This window comes from Talpa europaea, assembly GCF_964194135.1.
Source record: "Talpa europaea genome assembly, chromosome: 3".
NCBI lineage: Eukaryota > Metazoa > Chordata > Mammalia > Eulipotyphla > Talpidae > Talpa > Talpa europaea.
In genome coordinates, this window is record NC_140069.1 from 112,309,066 (window position 1) to 112,327,427 (window position 18,362).

Genomic DNA, 18,362 nt, shown 5'->3' on the forward strand with positions numbered 1-18,362 from the left:
TAACTTCATAATGCTGTGCTTAACCCCTTGTGCCACCAGGGAGACCCTGTGGTCAGGCATCTTGAACTTTTGTGATTTTTCACTTGCAGTCAACTTTGTAATTGCTGAACTATCAAAATAAAACTCTTAGAATTGCTTTAAAATGAGGATTCTGAAACCTAAAGTTGAATTTGAGAATCAGCATTTTGAATCGAATCTCCAGGTGATTCTAGATATTGTAAGGTTTGAGAGACAGCTTCCACTTAAAAAAACAGTAAAAATTAATATTATATTCTGTTTTTAATTACTGATTTCTATTTCCTTTCCATCACTTTTGCAGATTCCTACCCACTTACTATTTTTGTGTTTACTTTTTGCATTTAAAAGTGTGACCAGTTCTACTATAATTGAGAGAATGAGTTTTACAACCTCTGGTCAACAAATTGGAGTTACGGATAACTTTTTCCAGGAGAAATATACTTCCACAGATATTTCATTGCTCCTAATGTTAAAAACCACGTTTCTTATTCTTTTGTTTTTTTTTTTAATAACTATCTCAAAACAAACTTTAAGTATTATATAACTGATGTCTCTGCTCTTAAGTTAAATGTCTTTTTAAAATTGATGTTGCAGAATTATGACTGAGAGAGCTCAATGGGATACTGAGATTGTATGGGATAGTTCTGCTTAGACAATACCTAACTCAGAGATCAGTATATATTAGTTCAACAAATACATATGTTTGATCTTCTGCAGGAGAACAGTATTGATACGATCTTTGTTTCAGGTACATCCAAGGAGCTGCATCTCCTAAAGACATGCTTATTCTGGTTGATGTGTAAGTAATTAAATTTTATTTACATACTGAGAATATTAGAGGACTTACACATATTAGCAATATGTTGGGATTTATAAAGGTTGATAGGTGGGAAAAAAAAAAACAAAAACTGAATAGTTATGATGCCTTTCATATCAAAAAAGTTATAACAGTACTGAAAACGCTATTACTGAAAATAAGAAGCTTCTATATCATAGTTAAAAATTATGGCATGGTTCTATAGTCTTAAGCATTTTGAAAAATTACTTATTTGCTTTCAACCTTTTACTTTGTAGGTTAAACACTATTAAAGTACATGATTACTGTCTAAGCAATTTCTGCTACAAAAAGTAAAATCATATATTTGCACTTAGTCATTAATGATTGAAATAACTTTTAGGGATTTTGTCACAAATTATGTAAATATTAAGCATATTGAATGTCAGCACTGAACTGTTTTCAAGGGAAGTGATATGCTAGAAAGAAATTTAAGAGTTTTTACATTGGTCATTTTGCTGATTACATTGATTCATGTAAGGGGTGTGTTTGAGCAATCTTCTAATAAGATTGAAGATGAAATTGAGAAATGTAGAATAGAATAAATCTTCTTAAAGAGTTAGATTTAAATATCAATACCAAGGAATTAAAAACACGACTATAGAATGCTTGTTATTTACAGAAAATAACAAGCATTTATTTCTCAAAATAAAAATGCATTTGTTAAAATGCATTTGCCACATCTTGTTTTAATTAAATTATTGTGGCACTGGTATCCTATGTAATCCTTAATATTCTTAAATCTAAATGGTAATATCCCATTGGATATGAGATTATGTCCATACATCTCATATTAAGGTCCTTAGAACCCACATGCATATCCTAAGATTGAAAACATTCATCAAATTGAAATGGTATTTTCTAAGTTATTTCCACCAAAATATATTGCTGGTCACTTCATTACAGTAAGAGACAAATATGATTAAGATGTTCTTAATCACAAAAGTACTTCACATATATTAGTAAAACCAAATATTCACAAAAAACTAAAACAATTATAGAAGGTAATACACATATAGTATAAGACATTACCTCCCCCTGGGGAGGAGATAGCACTTGGATTTAAAGTGTCAAGAATGACTTTATTAAGTAGATAAAATTTGAATCCTTATGCTAAAATTTAACAAGTCAGGCATAGGAGAAGAGAGCAAAGAGAATGGAACTCAGGTTGAAGTATTGACAGAAGCAAAGTATGGGTGAGAACACCTGGGGGGATCTATATTATGGAGGTAGAGGAAGGGAAGGGAAGAGAGTAAACTAGAGGCAGATTATGAAAGATTTTTTAATATAGCGCTATTGAGATTGTTGGACATTTAGTAGGAAACAGTGAGCTATTAACAGTCCATATTGGATCAAGGTATGTTTCTAGAATTTTCATCTATTGGCGATTAAGAGCTGGATGGGAATGACTCTTAGCCTAGCTCAAACTCTTCAGTAAGAAGACTGAGCCAGATTGGAGAGAGAATGGAGAGATGGCAATTGCCTTCTAGAGGTAGAATGAATACAGGAGATTATCTGAAGGGGTAGGGAGATTGAGAGGGACAAAGAAATTGAGCGAGTGAGATGTAGGCAGTTTGCTACCAAGACTATCAATAGGAAAGAAACATTTCATTTTGAACATGAGCCTGTAGTTGTTTAAAAGCAGCTAGAAGTATAAAACTAGGAAAAACATCAGGAGCTACAGATGTTGAAATGGGAGTTAGTTTCTTAGATATGAGCCCTACTAGGTCATAAAAGATCACAAAGTATGCAGAGACAAAATATGGATACTAAACCTCAGAGAACATCCATTTTAATATACAAAGCAAGGCATTTGTCCACAATCCAGTATCACAATTGTTATACTACTGCATGGTTATTGGTTATCATGTCCAACTACAGACCCCCTAGTTCTCACTTGGGCTCACGTGGCTAACACAACCACTGTTAAGTATATATTTCCTGGATAGGCAAATATGCCAGGTGTATTCATATTTTCTCAAAATTGTCACTTGTACAATTGTCATCATTGCAGTTGACATGTATACATTTTTCAGCTGGTCAAATAGACATGATTTATTTTCATTCTCAAAAATCTTAATTTGTCTATTAATTTTTTGGCAGGCAGTGTATTACTTGAATGTTATATAAATGATCTAGAGCCAGTCCTTAGGTTGCCTTTTCTTAAGCTTTCTGATATTGGTTAAATATGATGTTATTAACATGCATGGAACTTTTTCATTTTTTAGGAGTGGAAGTGTTAGTGGTTTGACACTGAAACTGATCCGAACATCTGTCTCTGAAATGTTGGAAACCCTCTCAGATGACGATTTTGTGAATGTGGCTTCAGTAAGTATGAGATGACTGCTTTCTTATTGAATAAATCTGCACCTTCTATTTCCCTTTGAGTTTAAATATTTTAGTGTTTCATCACAGGCTGAAATATTTCTGATCTATTATAAAACATGTCACTGAGCTATCCTGTCTTATTACTAGTTCTCCTATATTCTACATTTCCATGCCAAGATCCTTTATGAATTTCTAAGGCGTTAATCCTGAGTGAAGTATTTGAAGAAATTAATATAAAGGAAAAACATTATACACAGTCTTCCTCAGTCAGAGGACTACAGAGGACATGACCCTCTGTACTCACTGAAACCACTGTAATTCCTAATAAGCAGCAACTTGGCAGTTGCATGGTTAGATGGTAATTATCGACTAATTATAATGTTCATTTTCATATTGAACCCATCTTCGTATTGTATTGTTGTTTTTAATTACTGCAAGAACCAGTAGGTATTTGAATGTGTTTTTTGTAAAACATCTTATTTCCCCAGAACCACCTTAGCCTTTCCTACTCATAACTAGAGATGGCTGGAGCAGATGAACTCTCAGGTGAATGTAGGGCAAAATGAATGTCACCCTGTCTCACTTTGATGAATAGAATGCAGGCAAAAAAATTTATGTGGATATACTTGTGGAATCTAATTTCACCCTTGAAATAGTTACATTCATAGAGATGAAGATGAGTGAAGAAGAATTTGTGATGAGGTCATTTCATGTTGAATATGGGAAATGGATCTGTTCTGAAACCACTTTGGGGGAAGAAGTTAAAGCAGTTGATTGTCCCTTCAGTGGAAGAGTATTCCCAGGGGAGAAAGCTGATAGTGGGGCTGGGTGTGATCGCTTGTCAGTCAGGGCTCCAGATAACTAGGTTAATAAAAAATACTAAGGAAAAAAAGTTTATATTCATAAAATGCTTTTAGCAAGATATCCCTGGCTGTGAGTAATAACTGGAAATAGAACTGAGGAACAGTGAGACAAGACTTCCTAAATATTTCCAATAAATTATACCACTCATTGAATAATAAATTGGAGATACTTTGTCGTGTCAATACTCCCACTACACAACAAACATTACGAATCTGTTTTTGAAAATGCCTTTTATCTGGGACAGAGGGGTGTGACCTATCGGAATGCCAAAGTCTGGGTGGCTTACACTACACAAATTGTATTCTCATGTTTCTCAAGGCTGTCAGTTCTAGTAGTGAGGCTCTGGCAGGCTTGATTCCTCTGAGGCTTTTCCCCTTGACTTTCAGGTGACCCCTCTAGCTGCCTTTTCACAGGCTCTTCCCTCTGGACACCGTAACCCTGGTGTCTCTCCCTCTTGTTATGAGGACACCAGTTATACTGAATTCTGTCCCTACCCTAATGGCCTCATGAAACTTGATCATCTCTTTGAAGACCTAACATCTGAATACTATTATATTCGTAGGTATTAGGGGCTGGGACCTAAACACAGGAATTTCAGGGGGACACATTCAGTCCATAGCACTTGGGGAGCTGCTCTCCTTGTCAACCTTCCTCTGCTTCATCTGTACCTTTAACAATTCTTCAATTTATTTGTATCCTTGATATTTTTAGTAAAACTTGATTTTGCATAAAATCTGTGACTTAGGTCAGTGTCACTTTACAATCTGACCTTGTGTATTATCTCACCATTTATTCAACAAAATGCAAGCAAGTAAAATGTAACATTTACTCTCCCAAATGAAATGGTCAGAAAGTCATTTATTTTCATTTTGTTCATAAAAATTTTGTTTATTACAAGGACCTTGACATGCTTTCAAACAAAATATTATCTTTGGCATAGCAAAAGAGACCATTATAAAATGATTTAATATCTCTGATGAAATTTATATAAAACCAATAGATATTAAGTATGGTTAATATGGTAACCTGGCTCTTGCAGATCTTCACCCATGGATGCAAGTGTAAGTAGTTTATTCTGGACACGGTCCCAGGAAACGCTACCAGGTGAAGAATAGAGAGGCAGGGGAAGGATAAAAGGAAACCAATTAAAGGATTGTAATTTAATATAAAGGTGCTTAAATCCCACTGAGGGATTCTCAAAACTATAGATTTTGAACTTCAAAGTTATTCTGTTTAACCATCAAAGGAGCTAGGTTCTTTTTTTTTCCCCAGACTTATTTATTTATACAAGCACTGGGTACAGTCAGAAGCACTGGAGGGTGAGAGAATTCACCAGAGCCAGAGCGGGGAATAGAACAGGCAGAAGGACCGAAGTACACTGCTGAGGGGAGCAGCAGGTGGCAGGAGAGGTCTGCGTGCCTTGTGGGACCCTCACCAGCAGCCGGGGATCCAACTGGCACTGCAGAGGCTGTGGGCAGCTTCGCAGCCCAGCACTCAACCACTGCGCCACCAGGGGAGGCCCAGGAGCTAGGTACTTAAACACCAGCTTCCCCATGTGTGGGCAGAACAAACTGGCCACAAGAGGGAGAAATGAATCAGAAAGTTGTAGGTTGTCAGAAGACAGGCCAGTGTCGACTGTACCTAGTCCCCAGTTCTTACAAAGGCAACTATTCACAATTTAAAAAAAATAATCAATCAAAGCAAACATGATGTTTCAGGAAAGGTGAACTGCTGGAACTAGAACTGAGTCCGTAGTTTATATTCATCCTTTCTCTCTCAATATCCTAATTTCCCTGTCGCCGTGGCCATCTCTCGTGCTGGTAACTTGCTGAATGGAATGACCCTTCAAACACTGGTTCCTACAGTTGTTCATTCAGTTGTCAGCAAGTATGGAAGTGCCTGAATAAATCTTCTGACTTCTGTGCTTCATTCTCTCTCCTTACATTATGTAGCAGCAACTCATTACAACTGTCCTGGGCGACGGAAGCCTTGTCAGTACTTTTTTTTTTTCCTTGGATGGTTGGAATCAACACATGAGAAGCCCCAAGTATTCAGATATTAGTTATAGAGAGATGTTTAGCAAAATTCTTAACTGTGATCCTGACAGGACACAAGGTCACCTTCATAACATGCACACACATATTTGGAAAGCAGAAGTTGTTACCATAGAGCCTGCGGTTGTAGGCACAGGAAGTGAATTTTCCAAGTGAGCCACTTTCAGTTATGGTGAGATGGGAAATTCCTACTCTTTCTTTTGGTTCTTCCTTTTCCTTGTCTACACTGCAAAGAAGGAAATCCTAATTTGTAGCAGCTTGATAATATTCACAATATAAATAGCACATAGTGACCAATCTAAGGTGTCAGGTATGAAGTTGACTGGCTTAAAAATTCCTGAAAAGTTAGCTTTTTTTTTTTTTTAGAACATTTATTTATTTATACAAGAACCAGGGTACAGGCCAGATGCGTGGGAGGGTGAGAGGATTCACCAGACAGAGTGGGGAACAGAACAGGCAGATGAACTGAAATGCGCTGCTGAGGGGAGCAGAGGGCGCGACAGGAGAGGTCTGCTATGCCTTGTGGGATTCTCGCCGGCCTGCCGGCCGGGATTGAACCCATGCTGCAAAGGCTGCGGACAGCTTCACAGTGCAGTGCTCAACTTCCTGTGCCACCAAGGAGGCCCTAGCTTTTTTTTTAAAATGAACAGATTTGAGGGCCTCCCTGGTGGCCCAGCGGTTGAGCGCTGGGTTGCGAAGCTGCCCGCAGCCTCTGCAGCACTGGTTCGATCCCCGGCTGCTCCCCGGCCACGGGAGCAGGGTACCACATGGCGCGCAGACCTCTCCTGCCACCCGCTGCTCCCCTCAGCAGTGTACTTTGGTCCTTCTGCCTTTCTGCTCCCCGCTCTGGCTCTGGTGAATTCTCTCACCCTCCTGCGCTTCTGACTGTACCCAGTGCTTGCATAAATAAATAAATAAATCTTTAAAAAAACAAATAAATGAACAGATTTGAATTGGTGTACACTAATGAATATAGTGACGCCCTTTAAAGAATATGTTGCCTCTTTAAGGACAACATTCCAACTAAAAGACTCATCTACAAGATGGCATCTTAATAGCACATTTAAGAAAAGACGATCCCACTCTTTTATTAGACTGACAGGTTGTAGTGATGAAATTATGTGGTAGACCCCTGTGTTTACCTGTGGTCTTGTGGTCTTGTGTTAATTACTGTGTCTCCTTTGCCATAAAATAGGTTGCTTGGTTGGAGATGTTATTCAGGATCTCATGATGAAAATTCAGGCAGTACATGAACCCAGAAGATTTGTGATACTGGTAGAGAAACTGAACAAGAAAGGGAATGTGTAACTGTTAACTGTTTATCAATCAAAAATGAAAGAAAAACAAAATTTTCCTCCTCCAGAGGGTAAAATTGTGTACAATCTGCAGATTGTGTACAATCAAGTTGTGTTCCTTCTTTTTGAAAGATGATATATTGGTTTCAGCATTGGACAATTACCGTTGAAATGGTAGTTCACCAGCAGTGGTAGCTAGATCCCACTTGGTGAGAAAGCATTCTTGCATTTAAACCCATCCTTTTTCTCTCTCTGCTATCAGATGGCTCCATAAAGGGCCCATTTTATAAGCACTGTACTTGGCATAAACAGAGAGTGGGTGACCTTTAGTGTGCATATCACCCTGTCTACCCTATTGTTCAGAAGCTCCTCTGGATTGAGTGTTCTCTAGTATTTTTTGATGTGAGACAAAAACATCTGTATACTTTATGCTTATCCCCATAAATCCATACTTATACTTCTTTTACGGAACTCTTTCTCTGGGAAACGCAGTCCAATCTTTTTCATTCAGGCACATTTGCCAGCCAGCCACTGTCCACTGCACAGGAGTCCATGTATGTTTTCTTATCTCACCTTAGTTGTTCCTCTATACCACACTGATGACAAGGTGAGGTTGCCTCAAGATCCCTCAGCATCCATTCCCTGGACTGTTCTTCCAGTATCTGTTAGTTTAGTTTATATTAAGTAGATCTTATACATCTTACATTTCTTGAATATTCTCTTTTTTGTTTTCCTGGGGCAAAGACCATGTTGAGACCTGATCTTTTTTTGTTGTCAAGAGCTTTGAGGGGAGATGGGATCAGATCTTGAGGAAAACAAATGTTAGCTTGTATAGTTTCTAGGAACAGAGAAGCTTCTTCTCTCTAAAGGGAAGAGGTTATAACTGCCTGTCCAGAAGATGGAGGGGATATCTGGAAGTTCAGATTAATTGTATCCACTGAGATATACTCTTAGCCATTCCTTGCCTATCACTACCCTAACTTTTGCAGAGAAATTTGACAGTGTTGTGAATGCAGGTTCCTTAATAATTCTGTGACTCGCAAATAAAAAATGTTCCTTTTCTAGCACAAATTGACCTCATAACAGGAGATGAGAATCTCTTAATTAGCTGCCATAGAAGTCTTTTTATTTTCACATTTTGCCCTTATTTGATAGTTGGTTGACCTGAGGTTGTCATCTTCTTCCATGGATTTAACAACAACCAAACAACTCCTAGCCCTTAATTATTACTGTTGTTCCCACATGTCTCAAATGCTAGGTTCACTTCCATCTCTCTTGTGTTCTGATTACCGCAGGTGAAAATCTTAGCAGTTGTGATGCTACAGAACTTGAAAGGTTTCCTTCACTCCAGTTATGATTGACATAGAGCTTGTTGCCTGTGGTGTCTTTGTTGCAAATGTTTGACGAGCGATTCAGTTCTAGATTCCTATCCTGAGGATATGCTTCCAAAGACCACTGCTAATATCAACTTAGATTAGTTTTCCCCAGAAATAGTCCCTGAGATCAGGATTCAAATATAAATGGTTTATTTGGGAAGTAGTTCTAGGAGAGACCGAATATGAGAAGTAAAACAAAAGGGTGGAGTAGGGGGAAAAGAACTAATAAAAGATGGATTATACAGCAAGTCACCATGATGAATGAAGAGAGCTTAATCCTGTCAGCATATTGGAGAAGGAGGTTAGATAACATGAATCAGTTTTTTCTTCCAAGAGGAAAATGTGATGGAGTATTTAAAGTTGATGATTACTCCCAAGGGCATTCGATCCCTGGTATTTCCAGGCTACTGCATTACAAACAGGGACCCCCAGAAATCTTGGGCAGTTAAATTTGAGCTGCATGTGTGCAAATATGGATGGGGCACCAGTAGAATGTGCTCCAGTTGAAAACTTAAGAATGTTATTAGTAGATACTTTTAAAGAATTGGTTTGATTAAACAGTGGAAATGACCTTGAATAAATTTTTCAGCGTTTAGTCAGAAACTGATCCCTTCCTAGTTAAAGAACTTAAGAGGGGATTGACATTGGATTCCTAATATCTAACAGACTTTACTGACCTTTGCTTTTCCTAAAAATATTATGGTTTTAAGTGTGTATTTCTTCAAAGAAAAATGATAACTCCTTAAGAAACATAATTATCAAGAAACTCAATTGCAAAATATTGCCTTGTGATTTCTGTGAACCAGTTTAATACAGACTTTACTGCTATTTGACAGCCATTTGTATATCCTGTCTTGGGTGACCTCTCTTTTTGTGGTTGAATATATGAGCTAAAAACATGCAGGCAAAAAGAATATGTTGCAGGTATAAAGAAGTGGGAGTGTTTGTGACCTGGAGTAGAGCATCTCAGTACCTCAAAAATCATGACAGTTATCTCAATTATGAATTCCAAACTAGGGGATACAGTGATATTGAATGTTGCACAATTCACACAAACTGTAATACAAATTTTCAGGAAGATATTTGAAAGATGCAGTCATAGCTATTTCCCATTCTGCTCTCAGGGAAATCTATTTTTGGTCACAAATCCTAGTATATTGGCATGTTTAGTTTAGGTTAGCTTCTTTAATCTGCTTGAATCTGCTCTGTCCTCACTTACCAAAAGGTGATAAATATTTTGGTTAACTACACATGGAAATTTTTTTTTCACTATACATTTTCCTTTAACTTATTTCAGAATAATCATTAATATATTGTCATAACTGAAAAATCTATATAGTTAATCATCCTGTTCCAAAAACAGATTTTCCCATCACAAAATCAATATGAATCAGTTCTAAAGTAGATCTTATACTACTAAGGAGACATATTTTCTTTTTTGTATATTAATCTTCAGTTTAATTGGAAATCACTAAGAATTATTAGTTACTTCTTTTACCATTGTTTATATGTCAGGAACTATTCTACATTCTTTTCGTGATAACTCATTTAGTTCTTCACAACTGTGTGGATTAGATAATGTCACTTTCCTTAATCTTACAGATAAAGAAATAGTTCTAAGAACTTTTCTAAGGGAAAAGACAAGATTGGAGCACAGTCATCTTTAAGAGTCTACACATTTTACCAAAAAATTATGTGGCTCAATCTTAAAGAAAAATATAAAGTTATGTGACTGATTATATAGTGATATTTTAAAAAGGAAATTCCTTTATATTAGAATTCTTAGAAATTCCAAGATAGAAACAGTATTAGGTTATAAAAGCAGACAGAAATTCTTATCTTTGCAAATCTAATTGTATTATTTATTTTAAAGAGGAATGTTATTTGTCTTTTGTTGGAGAATTTCTTTTAGGAAATTGTATTTTGGCTAGAAAAAGCACATATGAATTGGATTACTCTTAACATTGCAAGTAAGTGGTTATACATTTCTCGTTTATACATTTGCTAGATGTAGGGCATCTTTTTTTATACATATTTCTTTGTCATGTACTCTTATGCCTATCAACTCAATATATTCTTACTTTCATTTATATATTTACTGTCTACTTTATTAATGTTGTAAGTTAAAAGATTATAAGTTTCAGTAGTTGCCTTGCTTTATTTGCAGGATTAATTTAATTTTTCTGTAATATTTGGGTAAAAGTAGAATTATAATTTCATCTTTAACAGATAGGCCTTTAACATTAAATACAAACTTAACAATTTAATGATATGGAAATGTAAGGAAAAAAGACTTCTAAATACATTTATGATATCTTGGTATGTGTGTTTGTATGCACAATAGCAGATTTTTTTTTCTTTTATATCTCTTGAAACTGGGTAAAAGTCTAAAAAAGAAACAATATAATGTTTAGGTTTCATAACTTCAGGGAAGCTTAATAATAAGGCACGGAAGAAGCCTGGCAGTAATTTTGTAGTTAACTTCAGTAATTTTCTCAAAAAGCCCTCCTGCATTTCTCTTCAGCCTCATATCCACTATCATGTCAGTCATCCAAACAGTTATGATGCAATCTATATTAACACTTTAACAAAGTTGCTGAGAACCACAGAAAGAGAAATCAAGCAGCCTTGATTTTTAGGTTTATATTTCTAAGTTTCTTTTTTTTTGTAGAGAATAGTCATTTTTATGCTTAAATCATGTATAAGATGTCAGAATGAGTGTTACATAATTTTCTAGTGTTTATTATCTCCAGGGCTGTTCTTTGTTGGAGAAAGGAAGCCTGCTGTTAGGCAAAGCTTAAATGGGAGCATAATAGAGCTGTTTTCCCACTAATCCAGTTAGATGCTTTGATAGAAGTAAGTGGTAGATGATGGGAACAGCTATTCAATCACAGCATGTTCTGATTTACAGGGAAAATTTCAAATGTTGACATAGTGAGTGGAATTTGTTTATGAATATGAGGGAGTTTGACATTTAGAAGTAAAATATGCAAGTCAGTAGAGAATGAAAGAAAAATGCATGCTGACTGTGTTCTCTGTGTTAATGTGTTAAAAGTTAATGACTGAAGAACAAGGTCACATGTTTCCATAAAACCAGTTGTCACCTTACTTAAGAAGTCAATGCAAATGTTAGGATTAGGGTAAGGATCTTTGAATTTTCTTCCAGGAAGTTTTTCTAATTCATGGTCATTATAAAATGCTTCCTATTTCTATTCACTAGAAAGAAATTATCAAAATATAATTCCTTATAATATCTTTGCTATTGGTTGTAGGAGAGAACATGTTTTTTAAGTAACCTAAATCCTTTGCCTAGATTATAGTCAACAATTCTAGAAGTGAGTCTATCTGTAAGTCCTAAGTAGGCAAATCTCTAAAGAAGACATATAGCTGGTCTATAGGTACATGAGAAAATGCTCAAAATCATTTGTTATATAAGGGAAGTGCCAATCAAAACCACAATTAGATATCATCTGATCTCTGTGAGAATGGCCTATACTAAGAAGAGATCAGAAATAATCAGTGTTGGTGAGGATGTGTGGAGAAAAGAATACTCAACCACTGTTGGGAATGTAACAAAGTATACGACCACTATGGAAAATGGTATGAATATTCCCCAAACAAAAAGGAAATACTATCTGATCCAGTAATCCACTGCTGGATAGTTACCCAAACGATATGAAAACCCTAATACAATTAGAATTTTGTATTCTTGTGTTCATATCCGTATTATTTATAATAAGCGAGTGATAGAACTACTTTAAATGACCCTTGACACGTGAATTGATGAAGAAACTGTGGAATATATACTTAATGGAATACTATTTAGCTATTAGAAAAGATAAAATGGTGCCTTTTGAAACAAAATGGATGGATCTCGAGGTGATTATGCTAAGTGAAATTAGCCAGAAAGTGAGAGACAGTTACCAGATGGCTTCACTCAGTTGTGAAGTAAAATAACCAACAAACCAAACTGGCAAAGCAGAGCAGAAATAATTCTTAGACTTGGCGAAAACCATCCTGGTTACCAGAAGGTGCAGGGGTGTTGAAAAGGTGCCAGGAGGCAAGGGGGTAGGGTACTGACCCTGGAGCTTGGTGGAGAGTGAGTGAAGCTTGTGCATGTGTAGAAGTGAGAAGCTGTAGTCCCAATATTATGTAGTTATGTGATAGGCAAATTGATCAAACTTGAGGAAAAAAAACAAAATTCCTGTATAAAATCAGCAGCGAAAACCATAGCCAAGTTAGGAGGCTGGAAAGGGAAGGTGAGCCCTACTCCACCTGATATCTTTGCTCTAAATACAACTGAAAAAAGTTCGTGAACCTCCTGGGCACATATTTCTATGTGAGACAGATCTGTGCTCTCATGTGTCCATATAAACAAAGAAAAAATATTCTAAATATTACAAAGATGGTGATTGTTTTGTGTGCTATATGGATAGGGAAGCTAGAATGTGTTGGTCTATATCAAGTAAACAGCAATGTGATGGAATGTTCTGGCAACCAAATTAGCAAGAATCATCTGTGATTAAGTGACCTACTTCATGCTCTCCTCAAACAATCCTGCTTCTTCACTGCACTCATGGAATGGCAAAGGGATAATGTATGAACTTTGAAATTATAGCTATGTGACTTTGTACAAGTTACTTAAGGTTTATAAATTTGTCTCCTCCTCTTTGAAATGGATGGAATCATATTTAACCAGCCAAAATTTTGAACACTAAGTGAAATATATTATGATCATTATTATGTTTTTATTGTGATTATTACCATCCTCTAAATGCTCAGAAGCAGTTCTTAAATCTCCAAGCCTAAGCATTAACAACCAATTTGCTGAAATTTATGTACATCCCAGGGTTGTAGATAGAGATAGTGCCTTCCTCACAAGAGATCTACATTATAGAGTAATTAAGAAACGGTCTGTCTCTGGGGGGAAAGGAATATACTGATGCTGGCAGCCCCTGTGCAATACAGGAGTTTCTTCATCTTGGGAATCTTCACCTGAAACATCTCTTGCCTGTGCAGGTGTCCCTGGCATTCCCCCACCCTATCCTCCTGTGAGAAATGGGCTTTAGGTGCAAATAAAGATGTTCCCCAGGCTACCGTCACTGCCATGAGTGATACACCTTCTTTGTCTCTGACCCACGGGGCTTGTATTTTTTTCTGCCAGTGTCTATGAAACTGTAGGAGGCTAGCTCGTTAGCTTGCAAGTAGAGTGAAATCTCAGACAGTTCCCAGTTCTTGACAGTTTAACGGCAACTCATGTCAGAGAAGGGGTTGTCTAAATATGAAATTGCCCTGTATGTGCGAGAAAGACGTGATTTAGATTGTTCCCTTTCCTGTGGGCTTTAAATTTCAGGTTTCCTCCTAAAACATGACAATTTGTTCCTACACAAGGCCATGATTTTCTTGGCTTAGCCTCTCTCTTACTCTGTAGATGATAATGAACACATTTGCAAGCTATTGTACAATTTAAATTTGAAGGTGATTTCTCAACCCCTACAAATCAGGTACTCTTTTTGCCAGAGCTCAAGTATAATAAAAGATACTTGGCTCGCCAACATAGTTTTGTTACAAATGAATTCTAGGAAAGTAATTTCATTTTGTGTCTTATAAAATAGTCATCCATCTAGATTTCAGGAAGTTTTATGTTGATTTATATCTCATTTATATCAACAAACAAGAATATTGTACTTCATACCCTTGCTACTTAAAGTGGGGCCTGTGGCCAAGCAGTATGAGCCATGCCTGGCCGCTTGTTAGAAATACAGAATCTCTAGCTCCACGCCAGGTCTGAGCATCCAGAATTTATATGTAGCAAGTCTCTCCAATTATTCCCAAACAAAGAGGCTATTAGAAATCAGGATACATTAAATACATTTAGGAAAGTCTAACAGGCCTCTCTGGGTCTGTTATATCTAGTCACACATAGCATTGTCTTAGATGTTAAGATCTCGACAATTCATAAATTTCTAGTACTATGGATGTTTGTTTTCATTTTGCATTAGCTTGCTTTGAGTAGGTAAGATATTAACAGCAACTGGAAGGAGTAGAATTAAGTTCTTGTAAAGAACCAGTGTTATTTTTTTAGTACTGTGTTCTTTAAAGATTAAGATGGGGGGGCCTCCCCGGTGGCGCAGCGGTTGAGCGCTGGGTTGCGAAGCTGCCCTCGGCCTCTGCGGCTCCGGTTCGATCCCCAGCTGCTCCCCCAGCCACCGGAGGCGGGTCCCACATGGCGCGCAGACCTCTCCTGCCGCCCACTGCTCCCCTCAGCATTGTACTTCGGTCCTTCTGCCTGCTCTGCTCCCCGCTCTGGCTCTGGTGAATTCTCTCACCCTCCCACGCTTCTGACTGAACCCAGTGCATGTATAAACCAACCAAACAAACAAACAAACAATAAATAAATAAATAAATAAGACATGCCTCTAGAAAATTAAAAAAAAAAAAAAAGATTAAGATGGGTACTTTAAAAAATTATCTTCATCCAAAAGACACATAAAAAATGATATACCTAAGGTAAGAAAGACTCTGAACAACAAATTTAGGGATTACAATAACAGGGTAAGCAATCAAGGTTATTTAATTAAAAAAAGAAAAAAGAGAGGGACATTGCCAAAGGATAACTGAATTGTTTTGCAAGTGCAAGGAAAGTTTATAAAAGGTGGTGACAAGGATGATAAATATTTTTTCCACTAATTAGGTAGTTTTGGTACTTTAAAATTAGTTGCATTTGCAATTTGAGAAAGTAAAAGTAATATTTAAGGTGAGGCAGAGGGAATACTTTTATTCTGAACTGAACTATCATTTAAAAAAATATAAAAGCTATTGGCTTATTCACTAGTACTTGAAGAATTGATAGATTTTATACCCAGTAAGCTCATAAGTAAGTCAGTATTTACTGGGTAAAATTTTTCTAAGTACATTTAATATATTTTATATAGGTAAAGCAAGTGACATGAGCAGGCCTAAGTATCACTTTAGTAGGGTTGTGCATGGTTATTGAAATTGAACTGTGGTAAAGCTCCTAATATGGAAAGTTTAAATTCAGAGGAAATTAGAAATTAATATTATCCTAAGGCAATGAGTAGAATGTAGGGACTTGTATCTGAATATTTGAATAGTCAAATCCCATTTTGGGAAAAGGGCGAAGGATTGAGGTAAGGACGACACCTTTCTCAACCTCCTGGGCCTCCACTGCTCTCAAAATAACTTGAATTCTTCCATTAATTGTAATGTGGCTCCTCTCATCAGCTTCTGTCTTCCAGGTGATGCTGGGGAGAGTGGCATTCTGATCATCTTCAGAAAAATCTGACTCTTTTGGGGACAACTATCCCATATGTAAAATGACGGGTTAAGATCTCTTACAAATTTTAGATTCAAATTTTGGTAATTATTTTTCCCATAATGAATTCACCTTTCTTCTATTTAGTTAAAAATCCATGCTGATTGCACCCTTTAAAATGCATTCCAAAGAGTTTTTTTACTTATAAAATTCCTCTTCCTTGAACTTATAATCTGTTAATAAGGCTTCTCTTTATTCAATTGTTTCATTTATAATTATAGGTTTATACTTTTCAAATATGAATAGTTGTATATGTTGGATTTCAATATAACTGAGGTAGACTGAATGTAGTTCCCTCAACTGTACTTGATGACTGTCATCAATGTTTTTGTTGATTCCAGATACCATTTCATGTTTAAAGAGAGTGTTTAAAAGATCTATCCTTTCTGGGAGGTGAATGTCTTAAAGATATGTGCAAATTAGAAATGACTCGTGTTTCCTCATAGTCTTGCCTTGATGTTTCCGAGTCTAGATCCTTACCTGTTGACCAATGCAGCTTTGATCAGGAACTATTTGGGCAGAGAGGCCCTCCGTAATCACCCTATCTCCAATGGCATCTCCCTTCTTGTTCTCTCTCTTTAGTTACTGTCTATCACCTTACATCATTTTCTTTATCACATTTGTCACCTGCTGGTATTTTATGTCTGTTTTTATTTTCTCTTTCCTTGTGCTCCTTTTCCCCCCAGGGAATCATGCTGCTTGGATTGTGGAGTCACTGTCTTGCTCAAATGTTGCTGTATGTAGAACAGTTCAAGGCAAGGCACATAGTATCCTGTTTGAACTGACCACCTCTTTATCAGTCATAACAATGCTGGGGAAAAAAGTGCCTGTGATGATGGCAAATACTGCTCCTATTGCTGTCAGAATTTTATACCATTTTTTTTATCAGTTATGAAATATCTTTATTTTTCTATGACCAGAATCATCCTCAGGCTAATTTTCAGCTGTAATGCAGTATCTGTTTCCTGCAGGTACATTAGATATATGTGTCATTCTCTTTGTGTTCTTTAAGCAGATTTGCTCATCATCACAACTACTCCTCCATTAACTAGGGGTGATGTTCTTACGTTATCAGCTTCAGTTAATGTGAAAATAATGAACACGGTGGTGAGCTCGGCATCACGGTTTTGCTAAAGAGGAATCATCAACACTTGTGATCATTTGGTCATTTCATCTTTGGATCCTGGCTTTGAAATTTCTGCAGAGCTATGAAAAAATAACTGTAATAGAAACAATGCAGGTGTGATTATTATATCTCAAGAGTGATGGAGAGAAAACAGAAATCTGCCCATGTTTCTAGCTGGACAGGTTCTATTGCGTCAGGATTTCACAGTGGTTGATTAAAAGATGGTTGAGAAGATATCAGTGTCAAGTAGAGATGAATGAGAAAGCTAAATTACTTTTGAAACAAAAGACTGGTCGTCTCAATTGTTTGAAATTATCAATTTAATATAGTTAGAGGTTTATTTTTCTGTATCAGTTCATAAACAAAATATATTAAAAATGATACAAGGAATTTATTTAGAAATCCACTTAACATTTTATAACAAGTAAATAACCTTGGAGTATATCATGATTAAAGTTAATTTGAATGAAAATATTTTCAAAGGTTTTAATGGGTTGTGATTTTTTTTAGGTAAACATTTTGTCTTCATCCTATCAATATTTTAACTTTTATTAGTACCCTTTTTTGACAAATACATAATTAATCAGTCTCAGTTTGTATTTTTTTGATAGTTAAAACTATGAGATCCAAATAGTATGATTTTATAATTTGAAGGGCTTTCTAAATGATCTAGTAAACTTTTATTTCAGAAAGGAAGGATAGAGCTCAGAAGAGATAATTAAATCAGTTATGGACATTGAAGCTTATTAGAAATAGGGTCTGGTTTTGACCTGGTTTCCCTAAATTGAATTTGAAAAATGGAGAATTTTTAATCAAATTCTTTTCCTGATGACATGGACCAAGAAAACCAGAAACAACTAGCTAAGTGTAGGGGGATAACAACATCAGTTTAAGGACAGAGTGATCAAATGTAAGTGTGGTATCTCCAATTGCGGGAAGGTGACCATGCATTCTCATTTTCCATGGATAGGGAGTAATAATAAAAATTAAAATTAATCAAATTTAAATCACAAATTACCTAGTAGTACTTTTAACAATATCTTTAGGACTTGTATTTCAATAGAGAGAATATGTAAGATGTCCTCCTTTTCCGAAGACTTGAAATCATGATACAGTAATAAATATGGAAC

At 36.2% G+C, this 18,362-nt stretch overlaps 1 protein-coding gene across 9 annotated transcripts in view; it reads left to right on the forward strand.

Moving 5' to 3' along the window:
• Nucleotides 1–18,362, forward strand: part of CACNA2D1 (calcium voltage-gated channel auxiliary subunit alpha2delta 1) — a gene marked incomplete at both ends in the record, with an annotated part of 412,192 nt that overhangs the window by 306,762 nt on the left and 87,068 nt on the right. For all 9 annotated transcript variants that reach the window (XM_084230055.1, XM_084230054.1, XM_084230056.1 and 6 more), the window contains 2 exons: nt 767–817; nt 3,082–3,181. In XM_084230055.1, the coding sequence (XP_084086181.1) occupies nt 767–817; nt 3,082–3,181 (151 nt within the window). The remainder of the gene's footprint in view (nt 1–766; nt 818–3,081; nt 3,182–18,362) is intronic.